General features: G+C 43.0%; 1 protein-coding gene across 3 annotated transcripts in view; it reads left to right on the plus strand.

Annotated features, from left to right (window-relative positions):
• The window catches only part of LOC139591960 (bifunctional heparan sulfate N-deacetylase/N-sulfotransferase 4), a 65,612-nt gene that overhangs the window by 8,055 nt on the left and 36,137 nt on the right, over window positions 1-21,420 (plus strand). For all 3 annotated transcript variants that reach the window (XM_071431175.1, XM_071431174.1, XM_071431173.1), the window contains exon 2: window positions 6,102-7,339. In XM_071431175.1, coding sequence (XP_071287276.1) covers window positions 6,359-7,339 — 981 coding nt within the window. In that variant the 5' untranslated portion in view covers window positions 6,102-6,358. The remainder of the gene's footprint in view (window positions 1-6,101; window positions 7,340-21,420) is intronic.

The following is a 21,420-nucleotide window of genomic DNA, read 5'->3' on the forward strand; positions in this document are numbered from 1 at the left end:
GAAAATCTGCAGCTACTTGGTTCTAATAGAACTATAAGAAAGGTTTTTAGCAATTTTTTTTTAAATGGCTTAGCTTGTCTACCCAATCAAGCAACACATACAGAGTTTGGCTACTGCATTAATTGACTTTTAGGAGTCCTAGTTAGGCAACCATTCTACTGCACAAATGTTGTGTCTCAGCTGAGTTCACAGCACAAATCATTCTCTTGGAACTGGATAGCTAATTGACAGCCTTAGGAAAGGGGAAAACAGTACCAGAATAGATGGACTATAATAAAACATCTGATACAGCGTCTCACAGAAGTTTTATTTGAAGAGTTAAATGAATTCAAATTGGCTTCCATTGGAGCATTAAACTATGAACTGAAAAGTGATGAAGAGCCATTAACCAAGTGAGAGCAGGAGATTTGCTGCATCAAGCAGGACAATGTTTTGTGGGCTGCTTCAGAGCACCACGCAAAGCCTGCTTTTATTCACCTGTGCTTCCCTGGGCTGGGGCACTGACAGTGTGGTGATTCCACTGCTCTCTCCAGTAATTCCACCAGGAAAGCAAAGCAAGGACTCAATCCTGCAGGGCACACACATCTGTGATTGCAGCCCCAACTCCCTGCCCTGGCATTTTGGTTCTGTCATCGTGGCTTTGGCAGTAAGCTGCTGCCCTTCAGATCATCTCTCAACACCACCTTCTCAGCCTTTTGCTGTCCTACACACATCAAGAAACAGCTGCTGAAGGGCATCATGCAAGGGGCTGCTGTTTCCAGCTCAGCCACGGGGTGTCTGAGTGACCTTGGGAAAGCCAGGCTTGATCCCTTTAATGCTGTTTAGCTTTTTGAATTTTTGGTGAGTTACTGGTGAGAAGTGGTAGATCTTAACACCATCACTCATGCTAGAGAGACATTCATTAGAAAATGCATTGAGAAGGTATATTTAAAATAATCATGAAATTAAGTCTGCCCTGAGAGTTAAGATGCTTTGCCTGTGACATCAAAATATCATGTGTATTGTGATAATTTTGGTACCACCACACAACATCTGGAGCTGCTCAGAGGGTGAGTGTGGTCACTAACACTTATCTGTTGTGATGATCACTAGACCCACTCTGTCAAAAAACAGAAAACACATATATAGGTTCTCTCTTCATGCATCGTTCTCCTCAGACTATACCTTAATTACTGATTTCTGGGAGCTTCCACACCTGACACTCCAGAGAAAGCATGAGTCAGAAATTCCTGAGGAAATATTGCAACTACTCGTTATGTTCAGAACTACCAACGCATTAGAGACCCATAAATGGTTCCATTTGGAGGAAGCCTCACTGAAACATCCCAGATGGGATATTTATGGGATTTCTGGGTGGTCCAAATGACTGTGGGACTGCTGGAAGTTAATGGGTCACAAGAAGGAAGTGGTGAGGCTGAACATCAGGCAACACTCAGCACAAGGGTGGTCTGGCTCAGCCTTAAAACACATTTCTGCAAGGAGCTAAGCCACATGAAATGTCACATTTGGGCTGGGGAACCAAAGGATGTGCACAGGTGTGAGAAGATCCCTATGGGCAAAACTCATCTGCAAATCACCCTCCAACCACTGCTCCACCAGGGAGCCTTTTCACCACCTTCTGAAAACATCTGGAAAAGCTCAAAGCCAAAGAGAAACAGAAGTCAGAAGGGTCAAACAGCTCCCTTCCAAGTACTGTTTCATGCTAAAAAATCACACCAGCTTTCATCAAGTGCACAAGTTGAAGTATTTCAAACTCTTTGCTTTATATTCATTGATTATTGACTTCACCCTCTGGCATCATTTAGCTTTCTGAAATCACACAAGATTACGTGTGCAATATAGACTTGATCAAGCAGATGAAAACACCAAAAAATTGGGCGTTTAACTTACACATGATTATGCATTGAAAAGAAACAAAAGAGGTGAAAGTACTGAGCAGCCTCTCCACTCAGAAATGATAAAATAAAAGTCAGAACTCTCCACTCCTTATCAGCTCAGAAGCTGGCCTTATCCTGGGTAAAAAGAGTTTTCTAATACCTTGTGATGAGCTATGAGAAGCTGGTACCAACAACCCTCTCAGGCAAAGCCACATTTACAAACACGAAACACATTGCAGCTTGGTTAAATCTGAAAAAAAAAATTACTTTCAAAGAGGATGTAAGTTTTGTGAGCTCAGCCAAAAAATCTCCTGGAAACTTTGCTGAGAGAAAGAAAAGAAAAATGCTCTTTTTCTCCTTCCTCAGTGAACAGAAACTCTGAATTTTTGTAAATGGTCACCAGGAGTCATTTATCACTCAAATCAGGCTGCTTGTTTCTGTAATAAATGAGGAGTCCCATGCAAGGAGCAGCAAGGCAGCTGTCATAATTCATTGGGCTGGTAGTAAATGACAGGAGTCATACAAGCTTAGAAAGAAAAGAAAAAGGAAAGGCTTTACATTAGGTTTTTAGCCTAAAGGGAAGTGTTATATATAGACAATAAAGACATTCTGACTTCTGATTTATGACAGAATAAGGAAGGGAAAGCTCTGGCCTGCCTCCAGGTCAATTGCTCCCAGCAGTGCACCGTGGTGCAGACAGGAGATTGGGAATGGCCACAGTGCTGTGGAACAACCAGGGTCCTGCTGCTCTGCTGGGCAGTGCCAGCACTACCACACTCTGAACCCACTGCAGATGTCAAGCCCATTAGCTCCATCCTCAGGGTGAGCCAGCACAGCTGATGGCTTCATATCCATATTTCTACTTCCCACAAGCTCAAGGAGCTCAGAGATCCTCTGCCTACCATGATCAGAGGTAAGAGGAGCTCCCCCAGCCCACACACCAAGTGTGCTGGCTCAGGCATCGAGCTCTGGGGGAAGCTGTGCCTGTGGGAGCTGGCCTACGAGGAGCCAGCTTGAATTCCTGCTGCACAGCTACCACATGGCATTACCAGAGGGCTGCTTCTCCTGGCTGTTGTGCCATCAGTTTTAAATAGTCAAGTCCTAATCTCCCAATCAATCATCTTCAGAAGCAGCACACTTTAGTCATCCATCAAACGCCTTTCTGCGGGCAAGCAGGAAGTGTTATTTAGCAAGGAGGCAGCAATTTTTAAACCTCCATTTTTCTTCAGCTGCCTGAATTAAAGAAAAATTAGAGTCCCTGCAGATGTGTCTGACATCACAACAGAGCTGTACCACAGTGCTCTGCTCTTGCTGGGCCAAGGCCCCACATGGAGGAAATCAGCTGAATGGACAAGATCTACTGAAGGACCAGCCCTGGATGAGTGCAGACTTGATTCCTCAACCAAATGTGCCCAGCTTTGGCCTTTACCTTCCTGGAGAGTCAGTGGATGCTCATCAGTGACCACAGGAGCACAGGACCTCAAATACCAGTTACCAAAATGAAACTCCATAAGTAACACTAATTATGAAATATGGCCTATTTTCATGTTGCTCAAATTCATCTAGCACAGGAACTCTCGAAGATAGTTGAATTCTGGAGTGAATGTAAAGCTGTTGAACTTTCAGGAGGAGAGTTTCAAAGGCACAAATGGCACTTAACTTCCAATTATGCCTTGGAGAAAGTTCCACTAATGGCTAATTTAGCTGATTTATTTTCATAACCTTTAATTACCTCACACCATTCTTTTTTTTTTACTGAACAGTATAATCAATTCAACAGAGCAGTTGAAAAACAATGGGTAGACTAAAAAAGGTCTGCTCCAATGCCAGGTTTCCTTATGCAGGTTTAAATTCTTTATCAATTTTATGTAATTATACATCTCAAGAAATGGGAATACTTGCACTTAATTACAATGTCTACATACAACAGATAGTAGCTAACATGAAATCTGATTATTAATATTTTATCTCAATGAGATTTTACCAGTGTTATTGGGAGGAAATAATTAGGGATGAAGACCATAGTTTTGTTTTGACTAGTATAAAGTCAGGGGCTTCTCCTGTTTTAGTAACACAAGCTGTAATATTCGTGAAGTTTATTGTTTTGACAGCTTGCAATACCAGTACCCAGGAGATCCGGCAGGGCCAAACACTGAAGAAAAACCGTGCCATTTTAGGTCTTCTCACAAGCTATTCCCTTGTGCCACAGGTGGAGGCTGGAAGATTTGCAAAGCATTCAGGGTGATCCAGCGGCACATTTCTTCGAGCAGAACTCCTGGCTTTTATTTAATTTTAAATATGGGAGTCTTAATTAAGGTGTTTTACGTGCCCTGTGGATTTGCGAAGCCTTTTGGCGGGAGCGTGGCCGCAGGCAGGGAGGGCTGCGGAGCGAGGGGAGAGCCGGTGCTGCCTCGCAAAAGCAAGAAGCGATTGCCCTCTAGTGCCCAAAGCAAGCCGAGGATGCACAGCCCGGCGAGCGGGAGTTCAAGATTCTTTCCCAGTCACCTGCCTGTCTGGTGCTGACCGAACAGGCTTTTTGCAGTCACCTCTTTGAGGGGGGACACATGACCCAGCCCTGGAGGCTGCCCCTCTCACGGACAGCAGGAGTCCTGATCTGATAAAGCCCTGAGTGAGTCCTCAATGTCACCCAAACTCCAACACTGTCTTGCAGAGGATGCTTCACTTGATCCAGTGTTATCTTTTGAAGGAATCTTAATTGGAGGTTTAATAAGAAGTGAAATCCCAGCAGGCAGACAATTGTAGAACAAGGGAAGCACCAAAGCAGGGCAAATACTCTTAAGATTATCAGGACAACTTCAATTTCCTAATGGTAGCTGTGATTCCTCTTACATTTGTTCTCTCATACATAAGAAATGAGTAAATGCAGAAGAGGTTTCCTATTTCTGTCCCTACCTCACTCCCCTCTTGGCCAGTTGTGTGACACAACAGGATCACTTCTGGAACACCCCACAGTCCAGGGGTATCAATATCTCCTTCCAAGCTGCCAACTGAGGAAGGTAAATCAGATAAGAGCTTGAACCTGCCAGAGTCACAAATAGTCTCAGAAAACAAACTTGTTCTTTCTAAATGCTTCTTACAAGCATTTCCCAGTTTCGGGTACAAACCTTAGGATGAATGAATAGTTTTCAGAACACAAGTCAAAAGTGTAATCTGAGTTAATGGAAGAGGACACGTCAACTGGAAGGATCTGCCTGGAAAAAGCATTTCTTCCCAGCAGTTCCAAAATCGTTCCTTGTTTACTGTCTCACATTGTTCCAACAGACAAACAATATCAATAATTCACAAAGATGTTAATTCCTGCTTAAATCCATAGAGAAGCATGGGCTATTTATTTAGTTAGCTTTAACTGTCTCTGAGTCATTGGGTTTACTGTTACCAGTGGCAATTTCTCATGAACTTAGGCGGAATTGCACAAGGGCTTCAGAGCAATGAGGTTTAGGTACCCTATGCACACAGGGGCAGACCAGAGGCTGAGGGCTTCAGCCAGAGGTGCCATGGACCAGCACACACAGCACCTACTTGCCCACCTAGCACTAAAACAGCTTCCTTGAGATACATCTCCTGCTACACAGCACCTCCCATTGATCCCTGGGGGAGGCAGAGCCAAGCACAGCTGCACCCCACATTAGTAGCAGCCTGCTCATTCACTTGGAAAATCCCCACAGAATCTTTATAGTTCCTAAACCGGACCATGAACTCTGCTTGCTCCAATTGCAGAATGGAAACGGCAGAGAAAGCCCTACAAATCTCTCCTCAAGCTCCTGTCATGTCTTTCACTTTGGTCACATTAGTTTTCCAAGCCAACACAGAATTTATCCCTTATGCAGTTTGAATTTGATGCAGAATATGGTCCCAGATTTATCAAAGATTGACTTGGTCCAAATTTTGCCCCTAAAATCTTCCATTGTTCCCATCTGCAATAGCAATGATGCATTTTAGATAAGAAAAGCAGATAAGGAGATGCACATCCTCAACAAGTTTTCTTCAAAGTTCATTTCTGTATCCTAAGAACACGGAGGAACTGTTTAATGCTGCTTATTTTAATGCACTAAGAAAGAAAGTGACACTGAGTGCTCCTTGAACTACTCAGGAACTTCCCTCTTTACTCACATTACCAATACCAATCACCGGCCTTATTAATGTGTGGTTTTAATTACTTTATGGATTTTGTTTTACTTACTCTTCTTTTACTTCTTGTTGCAGATAATGTTAAGAGTCCTCTTCATTGATTATTGGCAGCTGCTGCTCTCTGAGAAAACCTCTGCCAATTTGTCTTTCTGGATCCTTTGACTTCCCGCTCTGACAGCCTTACAGCCTCCCCGAACGCCCCATAAATGCACTGCAATGGTCACATGAACACCTTGGAAAGGGCACCTCTGCAACTCCTCGTTCCCATGGCACATTAGGAGGCGCATCTGGAAGAGTGCTAAGTCCAGCAGGAGCTGGAAGCCCTGCCAAAGATGAATCTCATTGGGAAGCTCCGCAGAAGCTTCCGAATGCTGGTCATTCTCCTGGCCACCTTCTGCTTGGCAAGTATTGTCATCTCCGCCTATTTCCTCTACACTGGCTACAAGCAGGAAATGGCCCTCGTGGAAAGCACTGGGCAAGCAGAGTGCGAGGACCTCAAACTTCTGCCCTACAGGTCTGCGGAGCTGAGAACACCTAAGCCAATTGATCCCTCTAGGACTGATCCCACTGTGCTCCTGTTTGTGGAAAGCCAGTACTCCCAGCTGGGGCAAGACATCATAGCCATCCTCGAGTCCAGCAAGTTTCAGTACCACATGGTCATTGCACCAGCCAAGGGGGACATTCCCCCTCTCACAGACAACGGGAGAGGGAAGTACACCATTGTTATATACGAGAATATTTTAAAGTACGTGTCCATGGACTCATGGAATAGAGAGCTTCTGGAAAAATACTGTGTGGAATACAGTGTTAGCATAATTGGTTTTCATAAAGCCAACGAGAACAGCTCCCCCAGCAGCAGGCTGAAAGGGCTGCCCTTGCAGCTGTACAACAACGTGGCGCTGCGAGACTGCGTGGTGAACCCTCGCTCGCCCCTGCTGCGCATCACAAAAGCGCCCAGGCTGGAGCAGGGCCCCCTGCCTGGCCAGGACTGGACGGTGTTCCAGTTCAACCACTCCACCTACCAGCCCGTGCTGCTGGGTGAGCTGCAGCCCGCCAGGCCCACCCCGGCCTCACTGCCCCACGCTGCTCTCCATGCGACCGTCATCCAGGACCTGGGCCTGCACGATGGCATCCAGAGAGTCCTCTTTGGGAACAACCTGACCTTCTGGCTCCACAAGCTCATCTTCATTGACGCCATCTCCTTCCTGTCAGGGAAGAAGCTGATGCTGTCCTTGGAGAGGTACATTCTGGTGGACATTGATGACATCTTCGTGGGGAAGGAGGGGACGAGGATGAACATCAAGGACGTGAAGGTAAGGCAAGAACTGGAGGCTACCATCCCAAACATGGGTGTGTGCTAATGGGGGTTTAAAAGGAGGCAAAGCTTGAAAAAGCTCAGCAGCTCTTTTTCCTGGTAAGGGCTGGAAGTGCACAAGTGCAGCCAGCAGATACATAAACCACAGCCTGAGATTAAAAGCCATTTTTCCCATATACATGCAGAGAGATGCACTTATGGATGTGTATATGTAGGGGCATACACATGTATGTTGCACATATATAATATCTTCTAGAGGCCTGTTCTGTATTATTTCTCTCACTATTGCTGTCAAGTAGCCAGAACAGTACAAGACGGTTGCCTTTTAAAACCTCACCATCACTGCATTTACAAAAACCAAAAAGAGCAAAAGGAAAAAAAGAGCCTGAAGAAGTCACAGCCCCAGCATGACTCCTAAGAGTTAGCAGGATAATTTTCATTACCAGACTAGCAGGTAAGCATTTAAAGTTACCAGTTACAGGGTGGAAGCACAGCATGCACTTGAGCAAGTGACATAACCATCTGACAGAGTGAAAGGCCCACAGACTACTCACTGGGGACTCCTCCACACTTATTTTCTTGATTTGTTGTATCCAGGGACACCATTAAATTTGTTCAGAGTAATTCTCAAAGATGTGTGGAGCTTGGAAAGAATAGACAGAGCTCAGCAGCATGACAGTTAGTTCTTGTCATTTTCCACATGTGGGAATCATATTCAGACATTAATTGAATCCCTAAGCATGCACTATCACATTCTCCAGCCTTTATTCTGGAGGGTTTTTCCTGCAAATACCCAATACTTTCAGGAAGAATAAGCAAGCCTTTTGTTTTTAAAAGCAGATTTCTTTTTAATTTCCAAACCCTTATTTCCATTTCTACAATTTCTATATTCATTTGCCTCCTCTCCAGACCATTGCGGTAGCCAAATACCCAGCAAGAGCAGTAGTCTCACATACAACTGAAACAATTTTGTACATCAGAACACTTGGGGTAATTGCATTAGCCACACCAGGTGTATGAATGCTCCTCAGGACTGATTCTGAGCACCAAGCATGTGGAGTGCCTGGTGCCTTAGAAATCTGAGCACTGTGCACAAGCCCAGCAATAAAGTGCTTTCTCTCTGGAAATACATGGGGAAACGCTCTGAGCAAGGGCTCGTACACAGGAGGAAATTCACTCCAAAGGCACTTGTGAAACAAGTTTTTCAGCAATAGCTTCCTGCCTGCACCTTTTTGAGAGAGTCTTTCTGACATGGTTTGCTGCACTAAGGAAGCCTTAATGGTACTGTTCCACAGCAGTTCAAGAGCCCACACTGCCAGCAGAGCAGTGTCCACACAGGGACACTTGGAGATTCAGAGCTGAGCTCTCACTGGAATCACCTCATTATGCAGGAAAAAACCCAAGTCACCCCCATTACTATCCAGCAGTCCACAACATTGCCAGGCAAACCTTTCCAGCTGTGCTTGGCACAGCAGCAACGCTTCTGTGCTCATTACAGGAGACACAGCAGAAAACTCCACATCCAGGGGCTGCAGAAAGAGCTGGATGCTGTTAAAAGCATTCAGAATCATATTTATGTGCTGCTTGCCTTTATCCATCTGAAAACCAACCAGTCCACACTGCTGAATATCTAGACAATAACAAGGAAAAACATCTGCCTGGGATTCAGACCTTTTTAATTGCTTTTTTTTTCAAGCAAGGCATGGTGAGCCTTCTTTCATTCATTATGTTTGAGTCAGGGTACAAAGGGAAGCTTTCATTTTTCCCACACTTCTCCAGTGCCAAATTAGCAGCCCACTTTCCTCACAAAAACAGCAGAAGTGCCACTCACAGGATAAATCCCCTCCTCACCTTACACAATTAATCACGCCACAAACACCAACCACAGGGAGAAATCTTCTGCAGGCACAGGCTCAGAACCAACCTTCTCCTCAAGCTCTCTTTTGGGGACAATATAAAGTTTATCTCCCCTTTTTAGGTGAATGTTTCACACATAAATCCACCCTGCAACTTGAGCACCCACAGATACTCTGTCCTCAACGTTATTGATTTCATTTCAAACCTGGCAGAGATTTGTTTCAGGGTATCTCACAAACACTTGCTACACAAATCAGTCTGTTCCTACAGACTGGACATTCTCAGCATACATTAACCCACTGAACAGAATCCTGTTAATGAGCATAACATAATGAGCATAACACTGAAAGCAGAGTGCACTTTGGTTAGCTTACAGAAAAGGGTAATTACAGCCAGTTAGAGAACAATCTCCCAAGTCACTGGGGAAGGAGGCAATTAAGAATCAGCAGACCTGCCTTCACCCTCTAAGGCACAGCAGCTTTGCTTGAGAGGCAAAAATAACTACTTAGGAGGCTGATATTTCAGTGATGGCAAAGCCTTGCCCTGCCTTTGGGAGACGGGGCTGTGGCTGCTCACAGAGAGCAGAGATTTAGGGACTCTCTGCTAGGCTCTCCAAATGTGCCATGCCCACCCAAATCCCTCAGAAACGCTTTAATACCCAGCCAGTCTCCTGATAACAATATTGGCATGTAACAGTAATCAAACAAGTCAACCTGTGCCTGTGTAATTACTTCCTGCAACCTAAATGTTCTTATTCCCTCACAAAGCCATTTCTCAATTAGGTGCCTCAGGGATGTATATATGTATATATGTATATATGTATATATGTATATATGTATATATGTATATATGTATATATGTGTGTGTGTGTATATATATAGACACACACACACTTTTATAAAGGGTGGCATCAGCTACAGAAACAGAGATTAGAGAACAGGGTTATTATGGGCTCTGTTTACCACAGAAGATCTCCTAATCCCTGGTGTTGAAGAAGTTGTGCAAGGTCATGTCTGGCTAAGTAATTAACAGGAACTCAGCAGAGCCACAGAAACCTGTTTTTCCCAGCTTTGTGGAGTTCTATCTTGAGCCTAGCGAGCCTCTGCAAATGAATTTCTCCCTTTCCTGCCAATATATTATCTCAGTGCTTGATTTTCAAAGGCAAAAGAATTCTTCAGTTAATTTGCAGAAACAGTGAATTTGTGCTCTTGTAAATGATCCTGCTTCCCAGCTACATGAGTCCAGTATCACTGGCATCAGTGATTTGGCAAAAAAACCCTGGAAATGTCTTTTTATGCTGTCTCTGGGAGAGCCACACAGAAAAAATACAAAGCTTTCACCTTTAAAGTTTGCTTTTAACTGAGCACAAAGAGGGCTGCATTTCCCAAACAAGGAGTAAGAACTTGCTGAAGTATTGCTATTTTTCCTGTTGCCATAGTATGAGCCAGTACAATATTTACTCACCCAGGAAGAGCTCCACGCAGCCACCAGGGTTTTCCAGCACCTTTCACAAATACACTTCCTATTGTTAACCCAAAAGCCCTGCAAGAGCACAGTGCAAGCTAAGGCATTTACCCTTCAATAAATAAAACAAACAAAAAACTACTCTAAATGAAGAAAAAATCTTGAGCTTTTCACTTGGTACCCTCCTCTCAGCTCCAGGATTTAGACTGCAACAAGCCTTCTTCCAGGGGGAGTCAGGAACTACCTGTTCCCCTGTCTTATCCCACTCTTCCAGCTGGAGCTGATGAGATAATCAAGGAGAAATTGCCTGTCCCAGCACCACCATATCCCAGAGCCCCCTTCTCTAAAAGCTCCATTTCCCCTTTCTGTAACCCCTCTAATTGTCACTGTAGGGATGGGAGGATCCTGGGACTTTCTGAGCTGCAGTAAAGTGATGGAGCCATGCTTGGGAATGTAATTTCTGTTAGTGCTGACTGCAGGCCTCCCTTCTCCCTGCAGCCTGTCTGCCTTCTCCTGCTGCCTCCCCCTCTGAGCTCCACTTCCTTCAGTGGAAATAACAATTTGTCTCTGACACCCCCTCACTGCCACAGTCTGCTCTTTATCTTTGACCTTCACCATCATTAAAATGCCTGGAACACTTAAAGCCTGTGAATTCTGGCTCATTTTAGTGTTTTCAAGACAAAAAATCATGTTGGAGTTGCATCCTTCCTGGCAATTCCAAATTAAAAAGTACTGGCACAGCAGGGAGCTGAGCTCAACCACTCCATCTCTCCAGCATATGATTATCCCTGATTTTTGTGCAAGGACAGCTGCTTTCGGGTGGAACTACTGGAAATGTCTGGGCCTCGTCACCAGGCATGGCAGCATGGTCAGTCCTGAGATAAAACACTCACCCTGATACCCTTTTAATCATAATAAGCCCCTTGCAGTAAAGTAGCCATGGCCAGCCCAGGGAGAAGCTGAGCCCAGGAACCCAGAGCAGAGCCAAGCATTAGTCACTGAGGCTGGGTGACACTTCTGTCACCTTCTGAAGCACTTGAGAGTGACACAATGAAGTGGAGTCTGCAGCTCCCATTTTTGGACAGTCTCCAAGTCCTTAAAAATGAATTCAAAAAGCAGCTGAGAGGCATTACATGAAAACTTTAATAATATTTTTTTTTAAATGGGAGTGCCTGCTCCATTCTGCTTCATCAGAGATGACAGTTAATTCAGTATTTTCCTTGTTCAGGTCTCTTGAATCACCCAATTCTTCCTGTAATTTGAGTGTTGAATACCGCTCAAGTGCCTTGTCAAGACACATCAGACAGAATGTTTCATACTTCTTTTGTTTCAACAGGGCCTGTGCTTTCATTCAGAACTTCAGTAGCAGTGTAGTTAAACACCACAATTCCCTTGGCACCAGCAGAACCTGTATTCTTCTCCGTGGCAGCCTGATGGATTGACTGTCTATCCAAGGACCCTCCTGAATTCTAATAGATTTGGGGTTCTCTCGTCTGCCAGCTTTTCCCACTCAAAATTAGGTGGTCTTCTGAGTGTTTTATAGAGTCTTGCCAGAAAACACATTCTGGTGGCTCAAATTTTCCACCTCTTGAATTTATTAAACAATTATCTCCCTAGCAAGATTTTCCTCAATGTTTAAAAACTCACTTGGTATTCTTCTGTCGCAGGGAACACACTGGTTTTTGATCTGTAGGGTTCAATTTGGTATTGTTTGTACAAGCAATTAATCTCAGAATAATCTGTTAAACACAGAATTAATCTCCGATGTTTGGGGTTTTTCCCCCAAGGAAAAAAGTCTAATATTCCACAAAACAACAAATGAATTATTTTAAAAAGTGAGATAAATCATCCTTCATTCTGGCTATAAGAACTCAAGAGAACTTCATTTTGAAAAGCATTTTAAAATTTGATGTTTTTAAAAACATCACAATCCTTTTAATAATATAGAAATGGCAGGTCTTCCAGGTCAAATTCAGATTTCTGGTGCTCACATCCTGTGCCAAGCTGACTTGTGTCACATTGCTCTTCTACACTTGCACTGATTTCCTGGATTTGTACTCATTTCTTGAATCCTTTCTCCAAACCAATTCTGAAGTCATAGGTTATATCAAAATGGAATATATTTCCAGGATACACGTGGTACTCTATTTAATTTAGCCTCACTTAGGGAATCCACAGGAGCCAAAAAACACATCTGCTTAATATCAGCCCCTCCAGAGACCTGCATTAACCTGAGCTTTAAAACAACACATATTAGTTAAAAAGGAGCCCTAGCAGCTGCTTCCTGCAGAAAACAACACTCTGCAATGATGGAATGGCCTTGTAGAAGAGCCAGGCAGTGCAGACTGCAAGAGCAGTCATAATTATTGCCTTAAAAGCACTTGAAGCAGCAATAAACACATTAGCAGGAGCCCATCCATAATGCAGCTCCTTCAGGAGCAGCGTTACTTAAGTGACTTTAAATAAGCCTTTGTCATCCAAATGGGAGCAGGAGGAACACTTGGAGCAAAAGCTCAATTTAGCACTCTTGGCATTATTCAAATGATGTGCAAGTGGCAGTGCTCAGGAAAAGGGTGGGGACAGGGAGGGATGGACAAACAGGTGAGAAACTGAGAAAATCTCCCAGAGAAAATGAGAAATTTGAGACTCCAATTACTTAGCAATAATTAACCAGGAGTTTTCTGTCAACCTCTGTGTCACAATGAAGTATAAAACCAAATATTTGACTATGTCTGGCTTCAAATCCTTAGACATATCCACCCACCTCTATAGCTTTACATACATATCGTCACAGAAATTAAGTCTTAGAGTCTTTGTCTTTTCTGTGAATATGGCCAAAGATCCCTTCAGTGACTGCTTTTACTCCCAGTGTTCTACACCTCCACCTGTCTTCTTTCCATCCAGGCAGAAAAAAACCCCAAAAAAGTACTACAGAGTTTTTTTCACCTCATGGGAAATTCTAATATAAGACTATTTAGTAATTTAACTTTGTCATTTTGTGTCAACAAAATTTCTAATGTTAAATATGGTAATTTATAACTTAAATAGTCACACCCATTTTAGAGATAATGTCTTAAGATATAAAGTTAAGTTAGTTAACAATTTCTCTCCAGAAATGTCAGGGAGAAAACAAAACCATTTTTATTCAATTCCATTAAGAATTTAATTTTCAGTACTTACAAGAAAATTAAAGGACAAGCTAATAAGAATTTCCTGCAAACCAGTGTTTTAGTTAAAACACTTCATGGCTTTCTTTAGGAAACAAAGCCATTGATCAAGTATTTTTTTCCTCTTCAGAAGCACAAATTTTAAACGTCCTTTACCAAGCCATGAAAATTTTCTCTAAATATTTGTAAGCCTTCCTCTTGTCTGTGTTTCTGTTCTTTCTCCAAAGTACCAGCACTTTCTTAGTCTGCTGTTCCCATTTCTCATCCAGACAACACGCAAACACAAGTGGGATCTGTGGTGTGGGACACACTCAGCTTCTCTGGCACATCACATCCCTGCTATTTTTAATAATTCTGCCTGGTAAAGGATGAATCCCTTATGTCAGAGTTTAATTTTTTAATGGATGCCATCATTTAATTTGAATTTTAGCATTTAGTTTTGAAAAAACACAAACTAAATCTATTAAAGCTAATACCACCCTCCCAATACTTTCTGACAAAGGTATGGAAAAATTCAAAGTGTTAAAGGTTAGTATTTTAATTTTCCTTCCATCCTACTTCTTTAGCCATTTATCCCTATACTTATAAATGGGCGGAAAATCCTTCTAAAATGGCAAAGTGACAAGGCAGAGGAAAATGAAGTTTATATTCCTGTTACTTGATCAACATGGATTGCTCCAGTGAAACAGCTTCCCGCGGCAAAATGTTGATTTATTAAATGCACAATGTTTCACTGGAATATGATTCAAACAAAATTGTGTTCTGCCAGCTCATCTGCTCTGGCAGACTAAAGGAAAAGGGGGCAGTTCATAGAATATTAAAAAAATAAACTCCAAAGATCATAATTAAATGTAGCTTTGGAATTGCTGATCTTCCAGAAATTAAAAAATGCAAGTAATTCACACTTTGCTGAGACACTCCTTTAATACAAGAATTTCCCAGGAAATGGATATTTCCGGTTTTGCTGCCTCCTCATTTTAGTTAAAAGACAAAATTATTAACATAGCTTTTACATTACATATTAAATCTAAAATAGCAACACTGAGGCAATTCCTAAAAGTTGTCTCAATATTTCACTTGAACTGCTGGGATTGAATCAGACTCCACTAAAGCCATTGGCTTCAGCACCTGTGTGTTTTTCACCCCAAAACCTCAGCCCTTCTAGTAAAAAATGGTATAAAAAATGATGGAATTCACATTTTTGACAGCAGACTGTATTTGCCTGCCTGGCCCAAACCTGATGAAATATTGGCTCTTCAAGCTGTCAGTGATTCTTGATAGCACAAGTGCTTTTTTTGGTGGAGACCCAATCGTTCTTTGAGGGCAGCAAGTTGTACCTGGGGAAAAGCAGCCTGGTGAAGAGCAGGACAAGGGAGACAGGCTCAGGGGATGAGGATCAAAGTGCTTTGTCCATTTTCCAGTAATATTTAATCCCTGAGGGTCACAAGACTGGAGACCTCCTTTGTAATAATATTTACTGTAGGTTTTTCAACAAATTAGCACACATGTTTGGGAATTAATTGAATATACATGCATAAATAAGCATTAATCTATATGAATCTACAATTAATAGAGATTAAATACTCTATAATCTTATTAATTTAGGAGTTCCAGGGACAAGTGTGAACTGCTGAGGCTATGCTCTGCATGGTTAATAGTAACAATAATAACAACAATAATGCATTACATTTAAAAAATAGGTTCATCTGTAGAAGGTGAATTCTTTAATAAAAAAGCTCTGCATGTCTTTTCCTAGTAACACATCCCAAGATTTATGTGCATCATAAACAAACATGTCTGTGGTATTATCAAGTGTAATTCCTCTGTATTTGTTATTAGGAAAGGGAATATGGTTTCCCATATGCTTTCCCTCTTATTTCTGCTGTATCTGGGCACAGGCTCCCAGTACATTATCAGGAAACAAAACCCACCCATCCCTGATGTAAATATTGCAAGGTGAGTGTTAAAGACCAGAGGAAATTTTGGGCAGGAAACCTGTGCCTGGGAAGAGCCCACTGTAGGATGGTTAAAACCACCTATCTGTCTTCAACTGCTCAAAGCCAGCTGAGATTGCACCCACAGAAATATTCTGGATTATTCATTTCACTGGTGACCTAACACATGAGTGTGCTGAACCCCAGCAGAGCAGAGAGGGGGCAAACAAGGGGAATGCACAGCTCAAAGGAGAGCTTGAGGTGTAAGGAAGGTTTTCCACTATGGAAAAAAAGCACCCAGCTTTTAGCTCTTTCTCATTTTACAGCTGCAAATTATATCCAGGCTCTGGATGTACACCTTGCCAAATAGACCTGTTGGGCTAGCAGAGCATTACCCAAGCAAAGCCTGTCACAGCAATTCAGTATTTCTCATTTCTAAACAGCTATTCCCATATAAAATAAAATTATGGCATTACCCTTCAGCTGTGAGAGTAACAGAATCTCTCACTTCAGAAATGAGTGGAAATTTAGTGTAACAACTATAATTAAAAGCTTGATAGTTTGCGGAACATATTTTTCCCAGTTTAATGATCCTGTGTTACATGAATTCATACTTTACACTACAAGTAGCTACAGTTTTCAATGGGAATATTTAGAGGGAAAAATGCTGCCTTTAATAATTAAGATCAAAAGCAAGTAGATTTAAAAGTTAACTGCCTCAGCCACTTTCTGGCTGCCACCAAAATGCATATGAATGGCTCTGAAACAGCAATCTGTTGTAAGCAAAAACCAAACCTTCCCCCCCAACCTTTCTGTCTCAATTTAGCACTCTTGGCATTATTCAAATGATGTGCATTGTCTTTTTTAAGACAATGCCATACAAGTATTCCATGTGCTGGTGAGATCAGCTCTCCTCCCTGTTCCCACGTGCTGGAGACCTATCACCACAAGGGCTCACAACCAGGGTGCTCCTGGATGTGAATTCAGAGAAAAGCCATGAGTTTCAACTATTAGGAGACTTAGGAAAGGATCACAAACACTGATTTTTCACTGGGTTATTATTGCCATCAGCCATTATTACTCTTGGAAGACATACTGCTCCTCTAGGGTGTGCTCAGGGAGCTTGGGAGCAGCTGGCTTGCTGTGGGCACTCACACAGAATCACAGAATAATGAGGTTGGAAGAGACCTCTAAGATCATCGAGTCCAACCTATGCCCTAACACCTCAACTAGACTATAGCACCAAGTGCCATGTCAGTCTCTTTTTAAACACATCCAGGGATGGTGATTCCACCACCTCCCTGGGAAGAGCATTCCAGTACACATAGAAAAAGGCTGCAAAAGCCATGTAGAAGGGCTTCCTGTTAGCAGGAGTTTCCTCCCTAGGAAGCTACCGCAAGGACTGAAAGATTCCATCACTTTTCCACAATTACATTGCACCACTTGAATTTCTCAAGGTGCAGGTTTGAGTTTTTTGCCAGGTTCTATTCCAGAGTGATCTGAGGAACAGCAGTATTTCAGTTTTTCTCTGAGTATAATTTTCCCACATATGGGAAAGGTGTGGTGATACTTTTGAACCTGAAACATTTTTTTGACTGTTAAAGAGATTTGTTCTCAATTTTACCTGAAATCACCTAATTTTATGAAGAAGTAGCCTACTGAAAGTTCTGCAATTGCTCATTTCAAATGTGCCAGCCTCAGTTGGTGGTCTGGGTTGATTTTGTTGGACAACATACCGGCCTTTCATGTTTCTGGTTCAAGAGAACTGAGTGGAAGTGTAACATGGGCATTGCCATTTAACTTTGGATCTTCCAGCCTCCTCCTCTGGACAGCTCACTATGCTGTCTTCATGCTGGGAAGGATAATAAAGCAGTGGTAAGCAGGAGGATTTTCTGGGATGGAGGGATTTTAAACCTATCCTGAAGGACAATAAAGGCTTTAGTTCCCTCTGCACTGAACCTGATGGAGCAGGGGGTGGCAGAAGCACTCTGATCTCTGGTGAAAGAGATGCAGTGTAAAGCAAGAACATTTGCCTGGAAATTCCCTTTTCGTTCCACAGAAACATCCAATTCTAGTTATCAAAACACTGAAGCCAGCTCCCTGGATAATGGAAGGCAGCATCACAAAGAAGGAAGAAAGGTCAGAGAAGTTAAGCTCTGCCAGACAAGTATCAAGCATCTCAAAAATATTAAAAAGCAACACTTAATCCTAGTGGTTTTTAAAGCACACCCTTACTCATCAAGATTCTGCAAAATGAAAGTTTCACAATAACCAAGGAAAACAGTTCTCCAGACTTCCCTGGATGCTGATTTTTATGGAGAGGGTGGGCAATGGGCAGACTCACACAGGGAAAAGCCCCAAACATGGAGGCACTCTCTTAAAGCCACAGGACACATCCATCCTTGTGCCAGCACGCCCATTCTGAGCCCTGAAGGACACACCTCAGTTCAGGATGTATCACCTGCTCCAATCTCTCCTCTATGATTGAATGTGTGCAGAAAAAAAACCCTTAATTCCCCACCACAAAGCATATACAGCAGGTAGTTTTTGAGCAGTAAATTTAAGGCAGGGATTTGACATTGCTGGTAGGTGCTCAGAATTTTGAGATGAATGTACATGATGAGAACTTGAAGAAAGTTTTATTTTTGTGACAAGCTATCCAAGTGAATGATTTCCAAGGGCAGTGAAGGAACAGAAAACCACTCTGATTAAACCTTAGTAGATCCAAGTCCATAAATTAAAGAAGATAAATAAGGTAGCCTCCATTAGTCTGGCCTTTAAATAATTTATAGCAACTGAGTACCCACCTGTAACAGATTGTAGAGCTTATTTGTAATTTTTTTTTTTTTTTTGCTTAAGAAAACAAGTCTGAAGCACCAAAACACAAGAAAAAGAAAGAATATACAACTCAACCAAAATGCAGTTGTTGCTGTTACTTGTCTTTTAACCTATATTTGTACTGCACCAAGGAGAGAGAGAGACTTTGATCCTTTTTTTGGGGCATGGCCTAATCATGACCTGAGCTAACTAATGAGCAGTGTGGGTTTTAGGTGGGTGACATGCAGCACAGTGACTGACACCAGCACAATTTTCTGCCACAGGACTACTATGGCTCAGCAACCATTTTTTATTAACGTACTACTTTAGACCTTGATGTTGTCCCTGTAAAGCCTTGAGATGGTTTTGCCATTCAATTTGTATTTTAGGGATTAATTTTGTGATTGATCAGAGCTGACGTGAGGACTCTGTCCCTGCCTTTTGGGCCTCTTTCTTGGGAGCTCTACAGTGGAATTAGAGAGAGACAAACCCCACCTGCCTTGTGCAGATTGGATATGGGGAAATAGAGCATCTCTTCTTTATTTCATGGAGCTGTTGTGCTGGCCAGGCTGAACTGCAGCCACAGGGAGCAGAGCCACTGAAATCAAAACAAGCATTCCTGATCATGTTGTTTCAAAAACTGGACCAATAATCCTTGATCTCCCACTGGCAGATTGCCTTCCCCTGATTCCCCTGCCTGAAGAGTCATTCCTCAAGAGATTTCTATCACTGGAGATGCTTAAGCTTCTCAAAAGTCAGAATTGATAAGAAATAATCTCTAAGCCCCCTCGCTGCTCTGCTCCAAGTGCCACCAGCTCCTGGCCCTGCTGCATAGACCTGCAGGGAGGGATCCTGCTCAGCCCTGGGCTTGTGCCAGCAGCTCCCCACAGCCCAGGGGATTGCCCCCTGCTCTCAGCTTGGGCACAGGCTGGCTTTTCCCCTCCGAGCACTTGGCAGCACATTTGGTTAGTATTCCTAGAAAATCCTTCAGCATCAGCAGTGATTGATACTGGAGACCCTCAGTGCTGCCCCAAACAGGCTGTAAATCTTCTCTCTTCTGACACAGAGCAGCAATCACTGCTGGCAGGGAGCCACTGCAGCCACTCCCTGCTCCTGCAGCTCCTGCAGCAGCTCCTGTGGATGCTCCCAGCCAGGCCTAATGCCTTTGATCCTCCCCAGAATGAGAGCAATTGCCTTAATTCATTTGTGTGGCCCTGTTAAAATAAACCCTGCTTCTTAGTCATGCTCCCTATTTTCCATTCATACTTTCTGCCCTGTTAGACTGTCCCCCTGCTCTTCATTTGAGCTTTTTGCTGCTAGATGCTCTAACAAGGCCAGGAATTCCTTTTTCCAAGAAGAGAGACTGGATGATTGCCATGGATATTTTTATATATCTGTGCACCCACACTTGAGCAGTTGGTCAGGGTGCTCTCATTGCCAGGCTGTGTCACACTCAGCATCATCTCTTCTAATACTAAATCAAGAGCCACCTCCTGAGTTCTCAGGGATGTTATTCACCACTTAGTCATCAGCAAGTAGTAAATTTGCTGCAGGATCCCCCCATTCATCTCCTTCTGCTGCAACTGGTTGAACCTCTACTGGGACAGATGCACTCCTCTAGGTCAAATTAAATGCAGGTAGGCTCCTGACAGTTTTCTGACTTCAGGACAGAGTTACAGCACAGCAGCAGAAACAGATCTGATAAAGTGGGTTATTCCATTCAAGAAGTAAAAACATCTTTTTTCCTGTTTCCAATAAACATACTACACAAGTATTTGCAAATCATCACCTGTTTCTTGCTTCAAAGAAACCCACCTATCCTGTCAGACCTCACACAAAGGCAGCAAACTCCAGGGAAATGCTGAACAGGCTCAGGTAATAGCTCTACAATGAAAAATAGATCTGCAGCCAGAGCTGGCTGTGTTCAGCCCCAGCTGAGAGCTCCCTGTTAATTATTTATATGGCACTATGGATTAGCAGGCTGCTTCACAGGAATAAAAACAGAAGGAAATGCAGTCCCAGCCCTAGGGAAGGCAGGGCCAAAGCCCTGGCTGTGCCCAGTGCTCTGCAGCCAGCACTGGGAGTGGCACCATTTGCAGGAAGGACGGGGTGAGAAGCGTCTCCAGGTCTGTGAGGTTTGGCAGTTTCCCTCTGATCCAGGCCCTGCAATTCCAGTCAGGTTTGGCATAGGGTACAGGACAAGTGATTTCAAAATCCCATTAAAGATTTTACTAACACCAATGCCTAAACTGCTTTCAAACTCTAGCCACTAAGTCAGTAATGTGGATTCTTGCTAATTCCTACACTCTGGTATTATCTGCTATAAGCATGGGAAGTTGGCTAAAATCCTCACCACACAGAAATCATCAACTCAGCTTCCCTGGGCTTAAAAATTCCTCAGCAAGCTGAGTTTTAACAAGTGCAGATACAGCTGAGTTGATTGTCCCCCTTATGACAGAAATTTATGGTCCAATCTCAAAGCTGAAAATATGGAACTTAAAATCCCGGTCTTGCAGTGACCCCATCAGTAATGTCAGGCTAGACATCACTTTTTTACTGACAGCTTTCCTGTCGGAAAATAGCAGTGGCTAGTTATTTCACACCTTCCTTACAGTCATTACTATGATTTTAACTGCGTTGTGGTATTCCTATCAATTCCAATTCCACCAGCTTTGAAAATTGCCAAGACCACAGCACACTTAGTCAGATTTTTTTATCCTAGCATAGATTTCAGGGAGGGAGCAAGAGCAGGAAGAGGCAATCAAAAAATCACATCCTGACAGCAGCTGCTTGCAGTGCAATGAAATATTGCTGGAAGTACTCTTTGCTTTTTCTTTTTT

This window comes from Agelaius tricolor, unplaced genomic scaffold (assembly GCF_023055355.1).
Source record: "Agelaius tricolor isolate 1412-34295 unplaced genomic scaffold, bAgeTri1.0.p SCAF_8, whole genome shotgun sequence".
Classification (NCBI taxonomy): domain Eukaryota; kingdom Metazoa; phylum Chordata; class Aves; order Passeriformes; family Icteridae; genus Agelaius; species Agelaius tricolor.